The sequence below is a fragment of the Plecotus auritus genome, assembly GCF_963455305.1.
Source record: "Plecotus auritus genome assembly, chromosome: 7".
Classification (NCBI taxonomy): Eukaryota; Metazoa; Chordata; class Mammalia; order Chiroptera; family Vespertilionidae; genus Plecotus; species Plecotus auritus.
In genome coordinates this window covers 94824837-94841236 of record NC_137774.1, presented here as the reverse complement: position 1 = coordinate 94841236, position 16400 = coordinate 94824837, and the positions used below count along the sequence as shown (strand labels likewise).

Sequence of the window (16400 nt, the reverse complement as noted above, 5' to 3'; positions counted from 1 at the left end):
ATACTCCATGCAGTATATAGGCTCACCATACGCCCCTTAACAAGAAACTAATCCGGCCTTCACATCATTTTACTGAGGCCTTTGATGAAGGTAAGGAAAAGTGCTGTATATGGGCTCTCAGGGCCTGTGCTTTCCCTCCGTTAGATCATCCCACTAAGCTTCCATCAGGCACATACCCAGGAGTGATACAGAATGATGGTGGGGAAGGCATTAGGAATACAGGACTGCTTTATACTATAGCAGTCGGGTGACAAAAAGCCAAAAATGCTCAGGACACACAAGATGAAGAGCAGGGAAACACTTGAAAGGGTACTGCTAAATGACCCCCCTAATGAGCTGGGGCAAAATCCCCAAGTGATGTGACTGAAATGGTCTATCTTCATAATTCGATGCCCTGGGCTGACAGTCCCCCTTTGGGAGTGGTAAGGCAATCTTGTCCTACCTTGTGCAAGGGACCTGAAGTGAGGGGAAATGGCCAAACCAGTGAAGCAGCCCAGTACCAGCCACCTTTTATTAGGTGTTACATTACAATATGAAAGGATTCAGAGGTGCTGGGCAAAGGTCATGGTCAGGAATGTGGAGTCCACACTGGGCCCTCTTCAGTGGTACTTGCGTCGTCGCTCATGTTCTGAAGTTAGAAAGTCACAAGTAAATTTCTTAAAAGGTACAGGGAAAGCACAAGATGACAGAGAAAGCATTGGGCTAAAATCAAAGCCATCCTGAGAATTCCTTTCAGAAAATAACCTAGAACCTGCCTGTCAGGGTCTCAGTGGAATTGCTGACCTGAGGACATGAAGGCATCTCAGGTGCTCATCTCCCTGGCCAGCCTCTTCCTTCCCAGAAGAACACCCACTCAGATAAATAGCCCCAAGAACCTGTCCAGTCCTTTGGAGCCAGCATCAGCCCAGATGCCACAGACGGGGCTGGACACTATCAGAAACAGCCATGAAACCCAATCACCAATGACACCTTCTGGCATCTCCCACTGGACAAGCTCCTCTTGGATCTCAGAACCAGGAATAGCTACACTTCTCCAAAGCACTGCCCAAACAGGTTGTACCACTCAACTTCCCTCTACATGGGCTGCTAGGAAAATTAAGCCAAATTTTCCATCAACCTTTGGCAGAGCCTGCAGTATCTTATAGAATGCTTCCTAAGTATTACCTTAACCCCAGCTTCATCTTATTTTTCTGTGTATTTTCTCTTTGCCACAATTTTCTCACTTAATATCCTAAAAACTATATTCTGACAAGTCCCTTCAATTCTTCAGCTGTCAATAGAATAATGGACTTCTAAATCTGACAGTGAGCCAATGCTACCCTCTCATGGGAAACCCCACTGTAGGCAATGTAACCAAAGACACTTACTTAGTTCCTTATAAGAACGGCAGTAGTTGAAAAACACATATGCTGCCAGCACCATAGAAATCCCAGCAATGCCCCCTTTCTTCACATTGATGTACTTGTTGTAATACCTGTAGTAACCTGCAAACAGAAAAGATCATTGCTTTGCTATGACTGCTTCATGCAGCGCAAAATCGAGTCTGGCTTAATTCAGGGATCCAGTCCTGCTCTGGCTCTTTAAGCCACTGACCCTACATTCTCGGGTTGATAAAGGGAAAAACATAAATGCCCCCCTGGAGTCTTGGGTCCCCACGAGCCCAAGAGAAGCTCTAGCTAGGCCCACCTTAATTCTACCCCTACCCTTTGGCCCTGATCTTATAGATTTGGTTCAGCCTGTCAGCCTTTGATCTTACCTCACCCTCACCTCCAGCCCTGGAAAACCTTACCCTAATTCTGACTGAGAATCCAATCCCCAGTAAGGGCCACTCAGGGAAGAAGGCTTCGTGCGTTTCTCTTTATTAGGTACTCCCATCAGTAAGGGGACAAACCATATCTGCCTTCTTGGGGCTCATGGCCTAGTAGATGGAAAAAGACTGAAATGATCATAGAAGGCCATAGTTTATAACAGTGAGGGACACTGTGAAGGAGCACTGCAGAGAGCTGTGAGCATGAACAGGACACAGTCACCTCCATGGAGTCGGGGACTACTGTAACTGTAGGGAAAAGGTAGAGTATTCTAATCTGAGGGCAAAATTGAGGAAAGGCCTCAGGGCAGGAGGAAGGATGGCACATAAAAGACAGCCACAGGGAAGTCAGTATTACTAAGAAAAATACAGAGGGAAGCCCCTGAGAAGCTGGAGACCATGCATAATGTGGGTCTTTAGTCTTGGAACATGACATGGGTTCCTCAGGACTGATCTGACAAGCTGTGCACTTTAAAATGCACAGACATGAAGGACAGACCATTTCAAATATTCATCAGGAAGTTTTGCTTGGCAGGAAGATGAGCATTATACTTTAGGACTGATGTCCACTATGCTTCACTCATTTTTTTCTTAAAGAAGTCTAATAATGTGAAAATGCTCATAGACATTTCTCTAAGATGAAGGCAATGGTACTGATCCCAAGCAATAGAAAATGTTTTCTTGGCTGAAATATCTCAGAGCCAGTCTTTGACAGGATCAAACATGAAATTCAAAAGCTAACAATTTCTCCCTGTCATCTACATAACTTACTGGTCTGAGACAAGGCCTTTACCACCCAAATTAATTCAGGAAAAAGAAATCTGAAGAACCAGAGATTTGCTTTTGTTTACACATATCCAAAAGGCTCTGACCTCTTTGAAATGCTCCAGCAATGCCTGTAGGGGTGAAATCCCGCATCCATATCCAGCTTGGCAGTTCCCCTAATTTGACTTCCATCAGTCTCTTCTCCTTCAATGGCACTGATTAGGAAAAGCAAAAAGACATACTGAAAAATCTCCAAATAATACAAATAGCATCCTTTTATGTCACTCATTTCAACCATTCAATAAAGGGATATTTGATAAAATTACTACATAGAGGCTAGGCTGGACATAAGTAATATTATGAATAAATATATCACACCAAATTCACTATTTTAAGCCAGAGTCCATATAATGGCAGAATTGCTGTAGTGACAGATTTATTAATAAACAGGATTTTGAATAACAGCTTGCTGAGAATAACTATGTAAAAAGAGAACTAAGGGCCACGAGGAAGAAAGTAGTAGTGGACAGAATAGAAAGATTGCTGCAAAACTAATATTTACATATTTTAGCTCATTTAATCTTTGAAACAAGTAGTTGATTCCTTAATTTATAAGGTTGTGTGTGGGGGTGGGGTGGGGGGAGTAACTCAGAAAAGTTGGCCAAAGTCATACAGCATGCAGGCAGTGGAGGCAGGACTCAACCTCAGTTCTGGTCCCCCTACTCCTGAAGCCAGTTTGATTTCTACTACAAGTATCTTACCTGGGACCACAGATGTCAAATGATAGTAAAAACCACTCCAAATGATCCAACAAGCCCTAGATTATATTTCAATGAGAGTCTGAAGACTGGACAGGAAGGGTTTCTATAGTTCCATACTATACTCATCTCTGGGCTTAAGAGTAAAATAGAAAGGGGACTTGGGAGAGGGGGTGGAACTGTGAGTGTTCAGATGCTCATGAGGGAATGATTTCCCTTCCCCCATGCTCCTCCAGAGGTCAACTTTATTATTTTTTTTTATTTTTTATTTTTTTCTGCAAGGGGACAAGGACAGTGGGTTACACCTGCCATCCCAGTGGGGTTACCTACAGCCCCTTCTCTCCCCAGTGCCCTGGCTGGGACAATCATTTGCAGAGTTATCAGCCCACTGAGGGGATCCGCGTGGGCCCCGACTCCCAACTCATGGACAGGCAAATGCAGGGAGCGAACCTCTAGCAGCCCACTGGGCCCAAACTGACCAAGCCCCTCCCTCCTGCTCCTGAAAGTGCTCTGCTTGTCTCAGGGTCTTTAGTGTGGGTGCTCATGTGCGAGGTGGCTCCCAACTGCCCACCCAGGGCCACAGGGAGCTCACACTAGCATACGGTTCTTAACTGGGGATTTGCACACCTGCCCAAGGACTGTTGCTAAGAAGCCACCAGCCCAGCCCTGTGAACACATTTCCAGGCAGGAGACCCTGTGCCAGGCAGTCCCACCCACCTCACTCAACCCCCAGAACAGCTTCATCACCCAGAGGAAAAGGAAAAGCAAAGTGCTTAGGATCTTGCCTGAGGTCCCCAACTGTAAGCCCAGACACAGGTCAGACTGCTGCACACACAGAACGCAAATGCATGCCGGCCAGGCACGCTAGGACTGTCAGGCTATAAACCATTCTTAGTGCCCACTGTTCTGAGCACTGAGTGTAGAAATAGCCACTTCCTCTGTGCCCTGATGTCTGTGGTGCCAGCAGATCCAGCACCTGCAGGGCAGCCAGAGATCAACTCTAAAAAGCTGCCTTCAGAGCAAGGCGTCAAGGACTAAAGTTCCTTCTTAATGACCAGCCACAGAAGCCAGACTAAATCACTCCAAAGTTTCTTTTCCATTTTGGGGATCCAAGGAAAGATGAATGCTCCCTGAAGACCAGCCTCAAGAGTCCACTGAGGGAATCCCACAGGTTTCCTAACATCTCCCAACCCTTAACAAGGGCAAGGGCTGTCAGGCCATAAAGAGAAATGCAAGGCTGAAAGGCAGCTTCAGATCTGCTACAGGTCGTCTGGAGAACCGGACCCTTGGCATTGATGGACCAGGCTGAGGCTTATCACAACAGACCAGTGAAACATGGAGGCATAAGCCTATGACTTGCCTACATGGATTAAGGGTTGCGGTTTAGGCTACCTGTCCCAAACAAACTGCCCCAACCTTCCACCTAGATTCATCCAACAAATATGGAACACCTACCATATGCCAAGTAGCACACCAAGCACTGTGAATACAGTACTGACTGCAGACAAAAGCCTTGCTCTCAGGAGCCAACACTCTATGGAGTAAGACAACCATCTCATATACACCCATCTTCCTGGGCTCACCATACTTGAGTCAAAACCGTTTCTGTTTCTCATATGCAACATAATTATTTTCACTGATGCCTTTGCATTTGCAGTGCCCCTGGTTCATCACACAGCTATCTCAATTTAAATATCATCTCCTAAAAGGCCTCTTCCCTGCCCTCTTTATCTCAAATGCCAGCACTTTCTTTCAATATAATCAGTGAACTAATTTCCTCATCTGTAATGGTTTATTATAAGGATTAAACGGAAATCTGTATAAAAGCATTTGGAACAGTGCTCAGAATTGTAAACTGTTATTATTACTATTAAAATCTCATTAGGTTTACATGAAACATTTTTTTAAAAGGATAAGAGTAGAGGGAAAAGCACATAAACCAAACTTTAGGATATTTTAACGACACAAGGTTTCAGGGATTAATCTCACTCTTTAGGGTTTTTTTTACAAACAGAAAGCTGTGATTAGTTTAATTTTTGAAATGTCAGATGGTCTCAAATGAATGTTAAGATATGTTCCAAATCTCTATCCGAGAGTTCAGTGTCACAGATATTAAACTCAACACCGAACAATGTTCTCCAAAAATGACCTATACCTTTCCCTGTTGCCTTGATTGTGCTATTTTTAGGAAAGTTTAATAAGTACACATCCTACATTCCAGGTTTATCTTTACTTGAATAGGTAGGCTTTTAGTCCAAGGAATACTATATCACATTTCTTCTTGAATAAGAACATGGTAATACCTCTGCTACACTCTCAAAGCCTTCTTGCATGCAGCAAGGAGTACAAACGTCATTCTAAAACCAACTCTGGCTTTAAACATGGCATTGTGGTGGGGAGTGGCGATGAAGGTATAGATGGAACTAGAATTGCACAATGTTGCTAACTGCTGACACAGGGTATGAGTACAAAGTGCTCCTTACATTATTCTGTTCCCTTTTTATTTTAAATCTTCCATAATAAAAGTTAAAAAGTGCTTTCAAAAATAGAACTATGTTGGGGGAAATATGCAAAAGAATAACTATTTTATTTTATTATTTTTTTTTAATATATTTTATTGATTTTTTTACAGAGAGGAAGGGAGAGGGATAGAGAGTTAGAAACATCGATGAGAGAGAAATATCGATCAGCTGCCTCCTGCACACCTCCCACTGGAGATGTGCCTGCAACCAAGGTACATGCCCTTGACCGGAATCGAACCTGGGACCCTTCAGTCCGCAGGCTGATGCTCTATCCACTGAGCCAAACCGGTTTCGGCAGAATAACTATTTTAAATAAAAATATTTAATGCTTTCTTTTCACATGTTGTCTTATTTAAACAACAAAACCACCTATGGATAAATATTCTAGTGCCCGTTTTCACAGATGGCAAAAACAGCATCATTCATCTTTTCTGATCCCCTCTTCATTTTTCCAGGCTGAGATTAAGAATACAGAAACTGGGGTAAGACACACATAGGTTAATCAAAACTGCCTATGTCATGCTGTGATCTCCCGCAGGCCACACCACATGGAATCAACATTCCTGGCAGTGACTTCTTGAAAAGGCTAATGTGAGGATCTAGGGCTTATACATGATTGCCCTACTGTTAAAAAAAAAAAAAAAAAAAAAAAAAAGTGTGCACAGTCCAATGAGTGTAGAGATTCATTCATATATGCCACCGAAAAGCCTGCCAGTCAGTCCTAAGATCATCCTTGTGATTCAAGCTCAGTTTACCAAGAGGCCCCAAACTCCTAGATTTGAATCCCAGCTCAGTACTCTCACTAGTTGTGACCTTGAGTAGTCACTTCACCTTTGAGAGCCTATTCAGCGCATAGTCAACATACGTATATGCGTCTAACCTTTTATTATGTTAGGTACGGTCCTAGGCACTAAACTTCTCCTGGAGCTTAATTTGCGTTTCAACTTTGGAAACAAGTATCTACACGTAAGATTCAAGTGCAAAGCACCTGGGTCGCAGCGGGGACAAGAGCAGCTATTCCTTAGCGAGGCGAGGAGAGGGAGGGAGTCCTGAGGCGGCGCATTCCCAAGCCCTGCCGCGCGTTGCCCGGCTGCCCCCGCCTCGCTCTCGCCTTCGCCCTCCCTGCCACAGCCCGGAGGTGCGGCCGGAGAACAGAGAAAGGTCGGACAGCGCAGGACCCTTGCAAAGGGTCCAGAGCGCGTCGGGTGAGGTCCCGGCGAAGGCCCTCAGCAAAGACAGGCGCTCCGCAGCTCCCTCCCCTCCCAGTGCGTCTGTAAGCCCCGGACCGGCTCCAGCTTCCAACCTGACAGGCCCTAACCGGCTCTCTGTGCTTACCGACTGACGCCATCTTGGAGTCCGGGGTGTCCGCTCTGCGGGGCCGCGCAAGGACTGCTGGGTATGGCGCAAGCGCCCCGGCGTGGGGTCGTGGAGAGCAGAGGCTCACGGGAAGCAGGTCGGGACTGAGGCTCCGCTGGGGCTGCAAGTGCTCCGCGGAATGAAAGGCAAAGTCTCTGGAGAGGAAAGCCTCCAGACCCCCTCAGTTGGGAGCGGAGTAGCGAGAGAAGGGCCCAGCCTAGCTCTCCATCCTGGGAGGGAATCAGAAAACGGGAAGTGAAAGGAAAAAGAGTATCCTGGCTTTCTTACTCTGTCACCTTGAGCATATCAAGATCCTTCCTCCCAACTGGACTGGATGGGAGATGAGCTCCGATTCTTAAGGAATTCCCAGTCACCAGGAAAAGTGTTCATCCAGGTTTAAATTACAAGTAGGTTTGATTCAAGAGTACCCCTATGTGTTCTATCTCTGGGCTGGATATGCAAGACCTTAGGGTTCACATGACCGTGTGTGTGTGTGTGTGTGTGTGTGTGTGTGTGTGTGTGTGTAAAGGCTACGTTCACCATTGCTGGTTAAGCAATTCTGACTTGGGTGTGATTCCATACTCTGAATCTCAGTTTCCTTCTCTGTAAAATAGGGATGTAATGCTTGCTTACTTGGCATCCTTGTGCTAGGAATTAAATGAAACAATGTGTGTGAAAATATGGTAGGCAGTTAGCCATGAGTAGAGAAAGGACCATGGGCCAGGTACAGAAGGTCACCAGGTTAGAAAGCCCCAGGTGACAATCTATTGCAGGGTGGGACCTTGCCCCCAGGGTGACTTTTCCTTCCCCTAGTATGGCTCCTTATTCAATTTGGACTTCCTGACCTGTTGTGGAGCGAACCCGAGTAAAGACCACTGGAGTCCAGACCAAATTACAATTTAGGGAGCCTTTATTGCCGGCCGGTGACTGCTCTCTCTCCAGGCAGGGAGGTCAGAGAGCAGCCCCGACCCTTTGTGCAAGACCACTTTTAAGCACATTAACCACATCCTGTTTTTGCAGAGTAACCCAAGACAAAATAGTTTTTCCCAAATAATGTCAGGGCCATGCTATTGACGACCATGTTATTTACAGGGTTATCCTGTTCTTTAGAAAGCTGACAGTGTTCTATCTTTCGAGGCTATTTTGTGAGGTACAAGGGGAAAGGGGCCATGAGACCATATCTCAAGGCCTGGCCTGGTGTCAGCACTGACAACCGTATTTGGGGCATAGTCCATGGCCTCTCCGGAGTGCTCAAAAATTCCCACTCTCTAACATTCCCCACTGGTTTTATGGGAGAATCAAATCATTGTTTCTTTATCATCAGTGCAGACATGATGATAGTGAGTACGCAGGACCATCAGCTTTACTGCCTGTATCCGCCTTTGTACATAGTTGGTGAGACTATTTATAAGACAGGGCCCAAATGTTGCTGCTATTAGCAATAAGATCAAAGGTCCTGCTAGAGATGTTAGGAGTGTTGTTAGCCATGGGGACCAAGAGAATAGATTTTCGTACCAGTTTCCCTCAGTCCTTTGCCTTTCCTCTCTATCTTGGAGTCTTTTTCTGAGTTGACTTAGGCTTTCTTTGATGACCCCAGAATGGTTGGTATAAAAACAGCAAGTTTCTCCTAAGGCCATACAGAGTCCTCCTTGCTTCATGAATAATAAGTCTAAACCCCTTCTATTTTGTAAGACTACTTCTGCTAACGAACTGAGAGAATCCCCTAAGCGGTTTACATTCTCCTCTAGGGTGCTTAAGTCTAAATCTCCTTGGCTGCTAAGTTCCTTAAAGTTTTTGTCCCCCGTGACCAGTGCCGCAGTGCCTATTGCAGCTGATCCGGCTATTCCTAGATCGACAAGCAGGGGGACAATTACCGGGGCTCTATGAACTCACCCAGGGGCTAGACCTAGGTGCTCGCGCCCTCCCTCCCCAGAATAGTAATATACCTGGGATATTAGCTAAGATGCATAAGGAAGGCTTGCATGGGTGCATCAGTGTCAGATGAGAGACACAAGGGGTGATTCCTGTGGTGCACGCGAACCAGGTACCTTCAGGGGCCACTAGGTACCGGTCTGTCTCCTCTTCATTGTCCTGACCAAACCTCAGTACTGAGGAACAGGATTCACCGTAGGGGGATTTTGATAAATCAAACTCTGAGGACATAACACAAGTACCTCGTCCCTGGTAATCACCAAGGGTTAATTTTGGGGTTTGCCCCCATCTGCACACCCCTTGTGGGGGGTTTGTAATTGAAACATTTCTAATGTCTGATGAATCTGAACCAACAGTAGCATTTGCCCCTATTCCAACGTAGTAGAGGGGTTCTGGGTTTAAACACAACCAATAGTCTCTGGTAGCATTTGGGGAAGTCTGATTTAAAAAGTTAAAGACCGGATCCAGAGTGTCCAGGATAGGTCTCCGACCTGGTTTGGTAGTATGAGTCTTAGGAACAAGGGTCACCATCACCTTGGTCAGAGGAGTTAATTCAGTATTATTCCGGGAAGGAGGTGGTGATGTGGGACGGGGCTAAGTGGCTGTACTGGAGGCAGCCCCTGGTCTAAGGGTCTTAAAGGCCCGATGGGGTTTTTCCTTTGGGTCTGCTGGGTTCTCTGGAGGGTAAAGAGGACCCCAGGATCTCTCCCAGCTACATACAGTCTCAGTCCCCAAGTTTTTCCTGTATCCCAGTATTTCTCCCACCAGTTTTGGGGCATGATAACAATGGGATTGCAGTCTCCTATCATACAGTTATTGGAAGGGGCCCCCGGGCGGACTATTCTCTTGAACCAGATGGCGGGATCTCTGTTAGTCCACAGTGCCATAGTCTCACAACCCCATTGGGCACAATAATAGTCCCCATCAGTTCCACATTCAGGGCTACCTTCGGCTGGGCAGACATAATGTTGAGTTCGCCAAAGTCCTCGTTCTAAGAGGAGGGTGCCACACCCATAACTCATCCCTACATGATATGCCCCGTGGGCTACTGGGGAAATGTAGTGGGTATTGCTTTCTGGTGGCTTTCTCCAAGTTTCCCCAAATAATCAGCATAAGTCAGTCTCTATGGAGGGGGGCCCTGGGGTCATGGTATGACCTATAACAGTCCCATCTACAGTTCGTGTCAGTTCCCATGTGTAATTAGCCCTCAGGTGGGGATTACTCGCTGTGACGGACCACAGGCACATCAGAATCAGCAGGACTGCCTTCGGAGTCAGATTTTCAAGGGGTCCTTGGTACGCTGGATGGTCCATCTCTCCGGCTGGTCCTCTGATTCCGCCTTCTTGATTTGAGTTCGATGTATCCAGTGCTTTTTTCCCACAACCTTCACTGCTGATGGGGTGCTGAGGACAACAGTGAAGGGTCCAGTCCACCTGGCCTCCAAGGATGATGGCTCCTGCTTCCGCACCCACACTACGTCTCCTGGTAGAAATGCAGGTGGTGCAGGTGTAGTTCCAGGGGATGGGTCTCGGTGAGCCTCTCGGACCAGCTGGTGGTTAAGTCTGGAACTCAACTGTAAGGCCTGTAGGGACTTTAGGAGGTTGTGATTAGAAAGGAATGCCAACACTTCTTCCCCTAGCTTGGGAAGCAGTGGTGGGGGTCGGCTAAACAGAATCTCAAAGGGGGTAAGGCCCTTTACATAAGGGGTACAACGGGCCCGGAGAAGGGCAAAAGGAAGGAGGCTTACCCAGTTTTTGCCAATTCCTTTAGGGTCTGATTCATCCTCTCTACCTGCCCTGAACTCTGAGGTCTATAGATACAGTGTTTGCCAATAGTTGAGTGATGTGGGCAATGAATGCCGGGCCATTGTCGGACCCCATCGCAACAGGTAGGCCAAACCTGGGGATAATTTCTGAGACTAATTTCTTAACTACTATCTGTGCTGCTTCAGACTTGGTAGGGTAAGCTTCTGGACTGCTTTCTGGGTAGACTGTAAAGCCTGTAAGAAGTTGAGTAAAGATTGGTTATGGATTTCAGCTTTTCTAGATTGGGTTTCTATGTAAGCTGGTGAGGTGGTTAGGTCAGGGTTTGGAAGAGTCACTAGAATCTGTAGAGGCCCCACTGGTTTTAGGGCAGCCTCCCGGGCTGCTTCACCTGCAGCCTCATTCCTTCTTGCTTCTGGGTAGAGATGGAAAGACTTAATTACATCTGGTAGTGCTAGTTGGCCCATCGTCCTTGCTCTGCTCATATCTGTCTAACTGCCTAATATACTACCTCAAGGATCCTGTCTCTGAATTCTTTTAGGGAAAATGGATGTTGAATTTCTTCTGTAGCTGCTTCGTGCTGAGGAGGGGCAGAGTTTTCTCTCAGAGCCAAGAGATCCTTGCTGTCTGTCAGAGGGACAATGAGGCCTGGGCACAGAAGGAGGTGGGCTTGTAACCTGGTGGAGACAAACTGTAATAAATGGTCTGGTGGAAGGGAAAGAAAACCTTTCAGTTTTAATAACTTCTATTGAAATAGAATTTTTCTTCTCAAAATTACTCCCATGTTTATCAAAAGAGCCAAATCAAGACTAATTTTTCTATTGTATTTAATTTGGCCTGATTGTTTGCATAAATATAACAAGAATGATAACTGACTACCTTTGCCGGAATTTCATGATTGAATCTTAATATGCCCCATAGGGCCAGGAAGCCAAGCCATCAAGCTGCCGTCAGGCCTGCCTGTAGTATCTGCTGAGTTAGGTGAATCCTCACCTGTAGTGGCTCTACCCAGGCCCATGCCCTAGGCTTCAAAGCCCATCTCAGCCCTCCTACTCTTCACGGCTCAGAGTGCGTGGGGGTCCCGCAGGGACGCAGAGGCGCCCTTATTGCTCCCCTTCTACTCTGACCAACCACCAGTGATGGTAGGGCATGGGCCTGGTGCTCCATTCACCAGCTATTTTCAGGGCTACCAAGCAGGATACCAGACTTTCTCCATGGCACTCTTATTGGCTTCAAGTCTTCAGAGTTCAGGCAGGGAGGGCTCTTTAAAACATGATACTCCAGTCAAAGTTTCTGGTTAATAAAACCACTATTGGAAACCGGTCTTATTGAATTTATGCAAAGAAATGTATTGCCATGATTTATTTATTAAGTATTGCCAAATTTTGGAGGAATTGTATAAGGAGAAAAACATACTGACCTGCTTTAAGACCTTCTGATTTTCCTTGTCAGCCCTTGCTATGGATTCTTCAGAGTAATATAACTGTCTTCAAATGACAAGGAGAAATTCAAAATGTGTCTATATTCAAGTAGACAATTATAGCTGTCCTTGTAGTAGGGTTCCCCCTACTTGACTTGTCCTTAAAATTTCATATGGTCTCGCCAAAACCGGTTTGGCTCAGTGGATAGAGCGTCAGCCTGTGGACCGAGGGGTCCCGGGTTCGATTCCGGTCAAGGGCACGTAACTTGGTTGCGGGCGCATCCCCAGTGGGAGGTGTGCAGGAGGCAGCTGATCGATGTTTCTCTCTCATCGATGTTTCTAACTCTCTATCCCTCTTCCTTCCTCTCTGTAAAAAATCAATAAAATATATTTAAAAAAAAAAATTTCATATGGTCTCTGGGAGGGGTGACATGCCCTCTGAGAAAGGACTAAGGAAGCTTTATTGCTTTATAGGGTCTCACATGTCATAGGACCTCACGGGGTCTGTAATTCCTGTAACAAAGGGCTGGTACTCACCACTTCCCTCTGTTCCAAACAGGCCTTCCCCGGTTTCCTAAAGTTGAGGTTTGTGCCATACCTGACATGGGCATGGTCACACAGGCCTGCAAGACAGTATACAGGCTGCCAACTGTCTTTTAATAGAGACCAAAACCAGATGGGTATTTTCCTTGCCCATTTGGGCACCTGCCCTTTTGGCAACTGCATTCAAATCTGTAAGGTTAATGCAATATTATTAACACAATGAAGTACAATATTGGCACTGTGGCCACTTTAAGTAGTCAAATCTTCTGCTACCATATATGACACATGGTAGGGCTATACAAATATCCTAAAATTTATTCTGGCACGGGAGAAAGTTGTTTTGCTGTAAACAGGCAGCTTAACCCCTACATAACTGGGCTTGGACATCTGCCTAGAAAGCTGTAATTTATAAGTTTAACATGTGGCCTTAGGTCCTTCCAACCCAACAGGGTCTCTGCCATCCCTCAGTCAGACTCCTCCTCTCTTGGAGAATCTCAAAGTCTTGAAGGCTCCCTGGTCCAGGGAGAGTGCCTTTCCTTTGCTCTTTGACTTTAAGCTGCCAGTCCAAAACAGCCAGAGTTGCAGTTAGAAACAGCTTTGCATAATGCAAAGCGCTTCTGTGGCAGTGGCTTGGGTATTAGACCCCTTGTCTTCCCGCCAGTCCCCTTTGTGGCAGAGCAGGGACCAGGCCTCTCCCAAGGGAGTGCACTGGAAGGGGATCTCAGCCCCTCCTCTTCCAGCAGCAACAGGTACTGAACCCTTTCAGTACATTTGCAAACAGGGAGCTTTCACTAGCTCTATCTGCTGCTTTTACAGATCCCGGGCCTGCTGCTCTATTCTTGGGGCTGCAGGAAGGCCAGTAGCAGTCACTGGCTTCTGGTTTAACTGCTGCAGCCAGCAAGCCAAAGGCCTAAGTCTTGTATTGCTTGTTGTAAAACACTCATTACTCACTGGGCAGCAGCGGGGTAGATCTAGTGTCAGGTAAATGTCTGCTGTCCCCTGCTTTTCTCGCTGCTGCTGCTGCTTCTTCCAGGGCCACTGCAGGCAGCTCAGGAATCCAGCCCCCCTCACCCTCTTCTTTCACCTGGCTCTCGGGGGTTGAGTCTGCCTAGCACCCAGTTTTAAATCACCAGGGCGCCTGCGGACTTCAGCTCTATTTTTCCTCCGCTTGGCTCCTGGGAGCCCCATTGTTGTTTTTGTTTTTTGTTTAGAAACCTCAATCCTTTAATGATTATTAAAAGCGAACAGTTAGCATTTTTAGATTAATTTTTATGAACACATTTAAAATGTACTTTTTCAAGAAAATATAACTAGAGGAGGATCCAAGATGGCGGCGTAGGTAAACACCTAAACTGCTGCCTCGCACAACAATTTCAAAACTACAACTAAAAGACAAAACGTCTATCACCCAGAACCACGGGAAAGCTGGCTGAGTGGAAGTTCTACAACTAGAAGGAAAGAGCAAACAGCATTGAGGGGTGCACAAGCGCCGAAAAGCTGAGGTACGGTGGCGCGTGAATCGGGAGCACTGCTGTTTTCAACCCGAAGGGAGATAAGCTCCCGATTACTTTGAACTCCAGTTTCTGGGGAGACGCGGGGGCCCCAAACTCCTATGGGGAGAAGCTGGACTGTCTGCCGTGGGGTCAGAAAGTGAGGGAGGCTTGCTTGCAGGGCTGCGCGCAGGAATAATTGTTTACTGTGCTGGGGCGTGGGACGCAGGGACACGGGTCGGAGACGCAGAGCCGACTTCTGGCAGCCATCGCTGTTTGCCATGCCCTAGCCTAGTGACTCCCTGAGACCCCGCCCTGCACAATCTACAAACCCACCCAAGCTCCAAGCAGAGGCTTTAGCATATGAATGGTCTGCCCTATGGCAGCTTAACCTAGCAAACTTGCAGCCCAGGTCAGACAGCTCCAAAACCTCCAAACCCCAAGCAAAGAGGAGAAAACTGTAGTTCTCGCTATAGCGCCTGCTGGGTGGCCTCAGACAGTAGCTGACCTGCACCCCATTGGAGATCCAGAAGCCAGTGTACCTAGTGGTCAGAGTGAGACACCAGATTTCAACTCCTCACATCCATAAGTGACACATTCAAGAGGCAGACTCAGTGAGCACCAAAGCCCCACTGAAACAAGTCCTGCACCATAAGCGTGTCTCCAGCGCAGCAGTTCTTCCATTATAGACACAGCGGGTCCTCACAGCCAATTGGCCTGGAGGTCAATTCCTCCCAGTGTACCAACAGCAATCAAGGCTTAACTACACCAAGACTTTGCACCAACGGCGTCCACCTCAAGTGATTGGGGAGGCTGAGCTACTGGCCCCTATAGGTCACCTACCACACAAAGCCACTCCATCAACACAAGGAAGCAGCAAAATGCGGAGACCAAGAAACATGTCACGAATGAGAGAAATGGAAGAAAGCAAACTACTGGATGACATAGAGTTCAGAACCACATTTATAAGGTTACTCAAGAATCTTCTAAAAACCGCTGAGGAACTTAGTGAGACCTTTAAGGATCTTAATGAGAATACCAAACAAATGGAAAAGGACCAGTCAGAAATTAAGCATACACTGTCTAAAATAAAGAATATACAGAAACTCAACTGTAGATCAACGTACCCCAAGAATCAAACCAAAGATCTGAAATATGAGGAAACAAAAAACACCCAACCAGAAAAACAAAAAGAAAAAAGAATCCAAAAATATGAAGATAGTGTAAGGAGCCTCTGGGACAACTTTAAGCATACCAACATCCGAATTTTTGGGGTGCCAGAAGAAGAGAGAGAGCAAAATATTGAAAACCTATTAGAAGAAATAATGACAGAAAACTTTCCCTACCTGGTGAAAGAAATAGACTTACAAGTTCAGGAAGCACACAGAACCCCATACAAGAGGATTCCAAAGAGGACCACACCAAGACACATCATAATTAAAATGCCAAGGGCAAAAGACAAAGAGAGAATCTTGAAAGCAGCAAGAGAAAAACGGTTAGTTACCTACAAGGGAGCACCCATACGACTGTCAGCTGATTTCTCGGCAGAAACTATGCAGGCCAGAAGGGAGTGGCAAGAAATATTCAAAGTGATGAACAGCAAGAACCTACAACCAAGATTTCTCTACCCAGCAAAGCTATCATTCAGAGTTGAAGGTCAGATAAAGAGCTTCACAGACAAGAAAAAGCTAAAGGAATTCATCACCACCAAACCAGGATTACATGAAATGGTGAAGGGTGTTCTTTAAGAAGAGGAAGAAGAAGAAAAAGGTAAAGATAAAAATTATGAACAACAAAGTGACATCAAATACATACCTACCAACAAGTGAATCTAAAAATCAAGTGAATAAAAAATCTGAAGAACAGAATGGACTGGTGAATATAATAGAATCAGGGACATAGAAAGGGAGTGGACTGACAGTTCTCAGAGGGGAGGGGGTGTGAGGGGTGCGGGAAGAGATTGGACAAAAATCTTACACCTATGGATGAAGACAGTGGTGGGGGGTAAGGACATGGGGTGGGGTGGGGAATCAGGTGGAGGGAA

General features: G+C 46.3%; 1 protein-coding gene across 1 annotated transcript; it reads right to left on the bottom strand.

Moving 5' to 3' along the window:
* Positions 1–493: 493 nt before the first annotated feature.
* Positions 494–7621, bottom strand: ATP5MF (ATP synthase membrane subunit f). The gene is made up of 4 exons (XM_080679269.1): positions 7188–7621; positions 2680–2787; positions 1368–1484; positions 494–628 (listed from the first exon to the last, which is right to left on the bottom strand). The coding sequence occupies exons 1-4, from the start codon at positions 7198–7200 to the stop codon at positions 600–602; spliced, it is 267 nt and encodes an 88-aa protein (XP_080535395.1). The 5' UTR covers positions 7201–7621; the 3' UTR covers positions 494–599.
* Between the last annotated feature and the right edge of the window lie 8779 nt (positions 7622–16400).

Coding starts and splice junctions, on each gene's coding strand:
- ATP5MF (XM_080679269.1), bottom strand. Junction 1,485..2,679: donor TGCTGGAGCATTTCAAAGAG/GTCAGAGCCTTT, acceptor TTCTGTTTGCAG/GTTACTACAGGTATTACAAC. Junction 629..1,367: donor CCGTTCTTATAAGGAACTAA/GTAAGTGTCTTT, acceptor TTCTAACTTCAG/AACATGAGCGACGACGCAAG.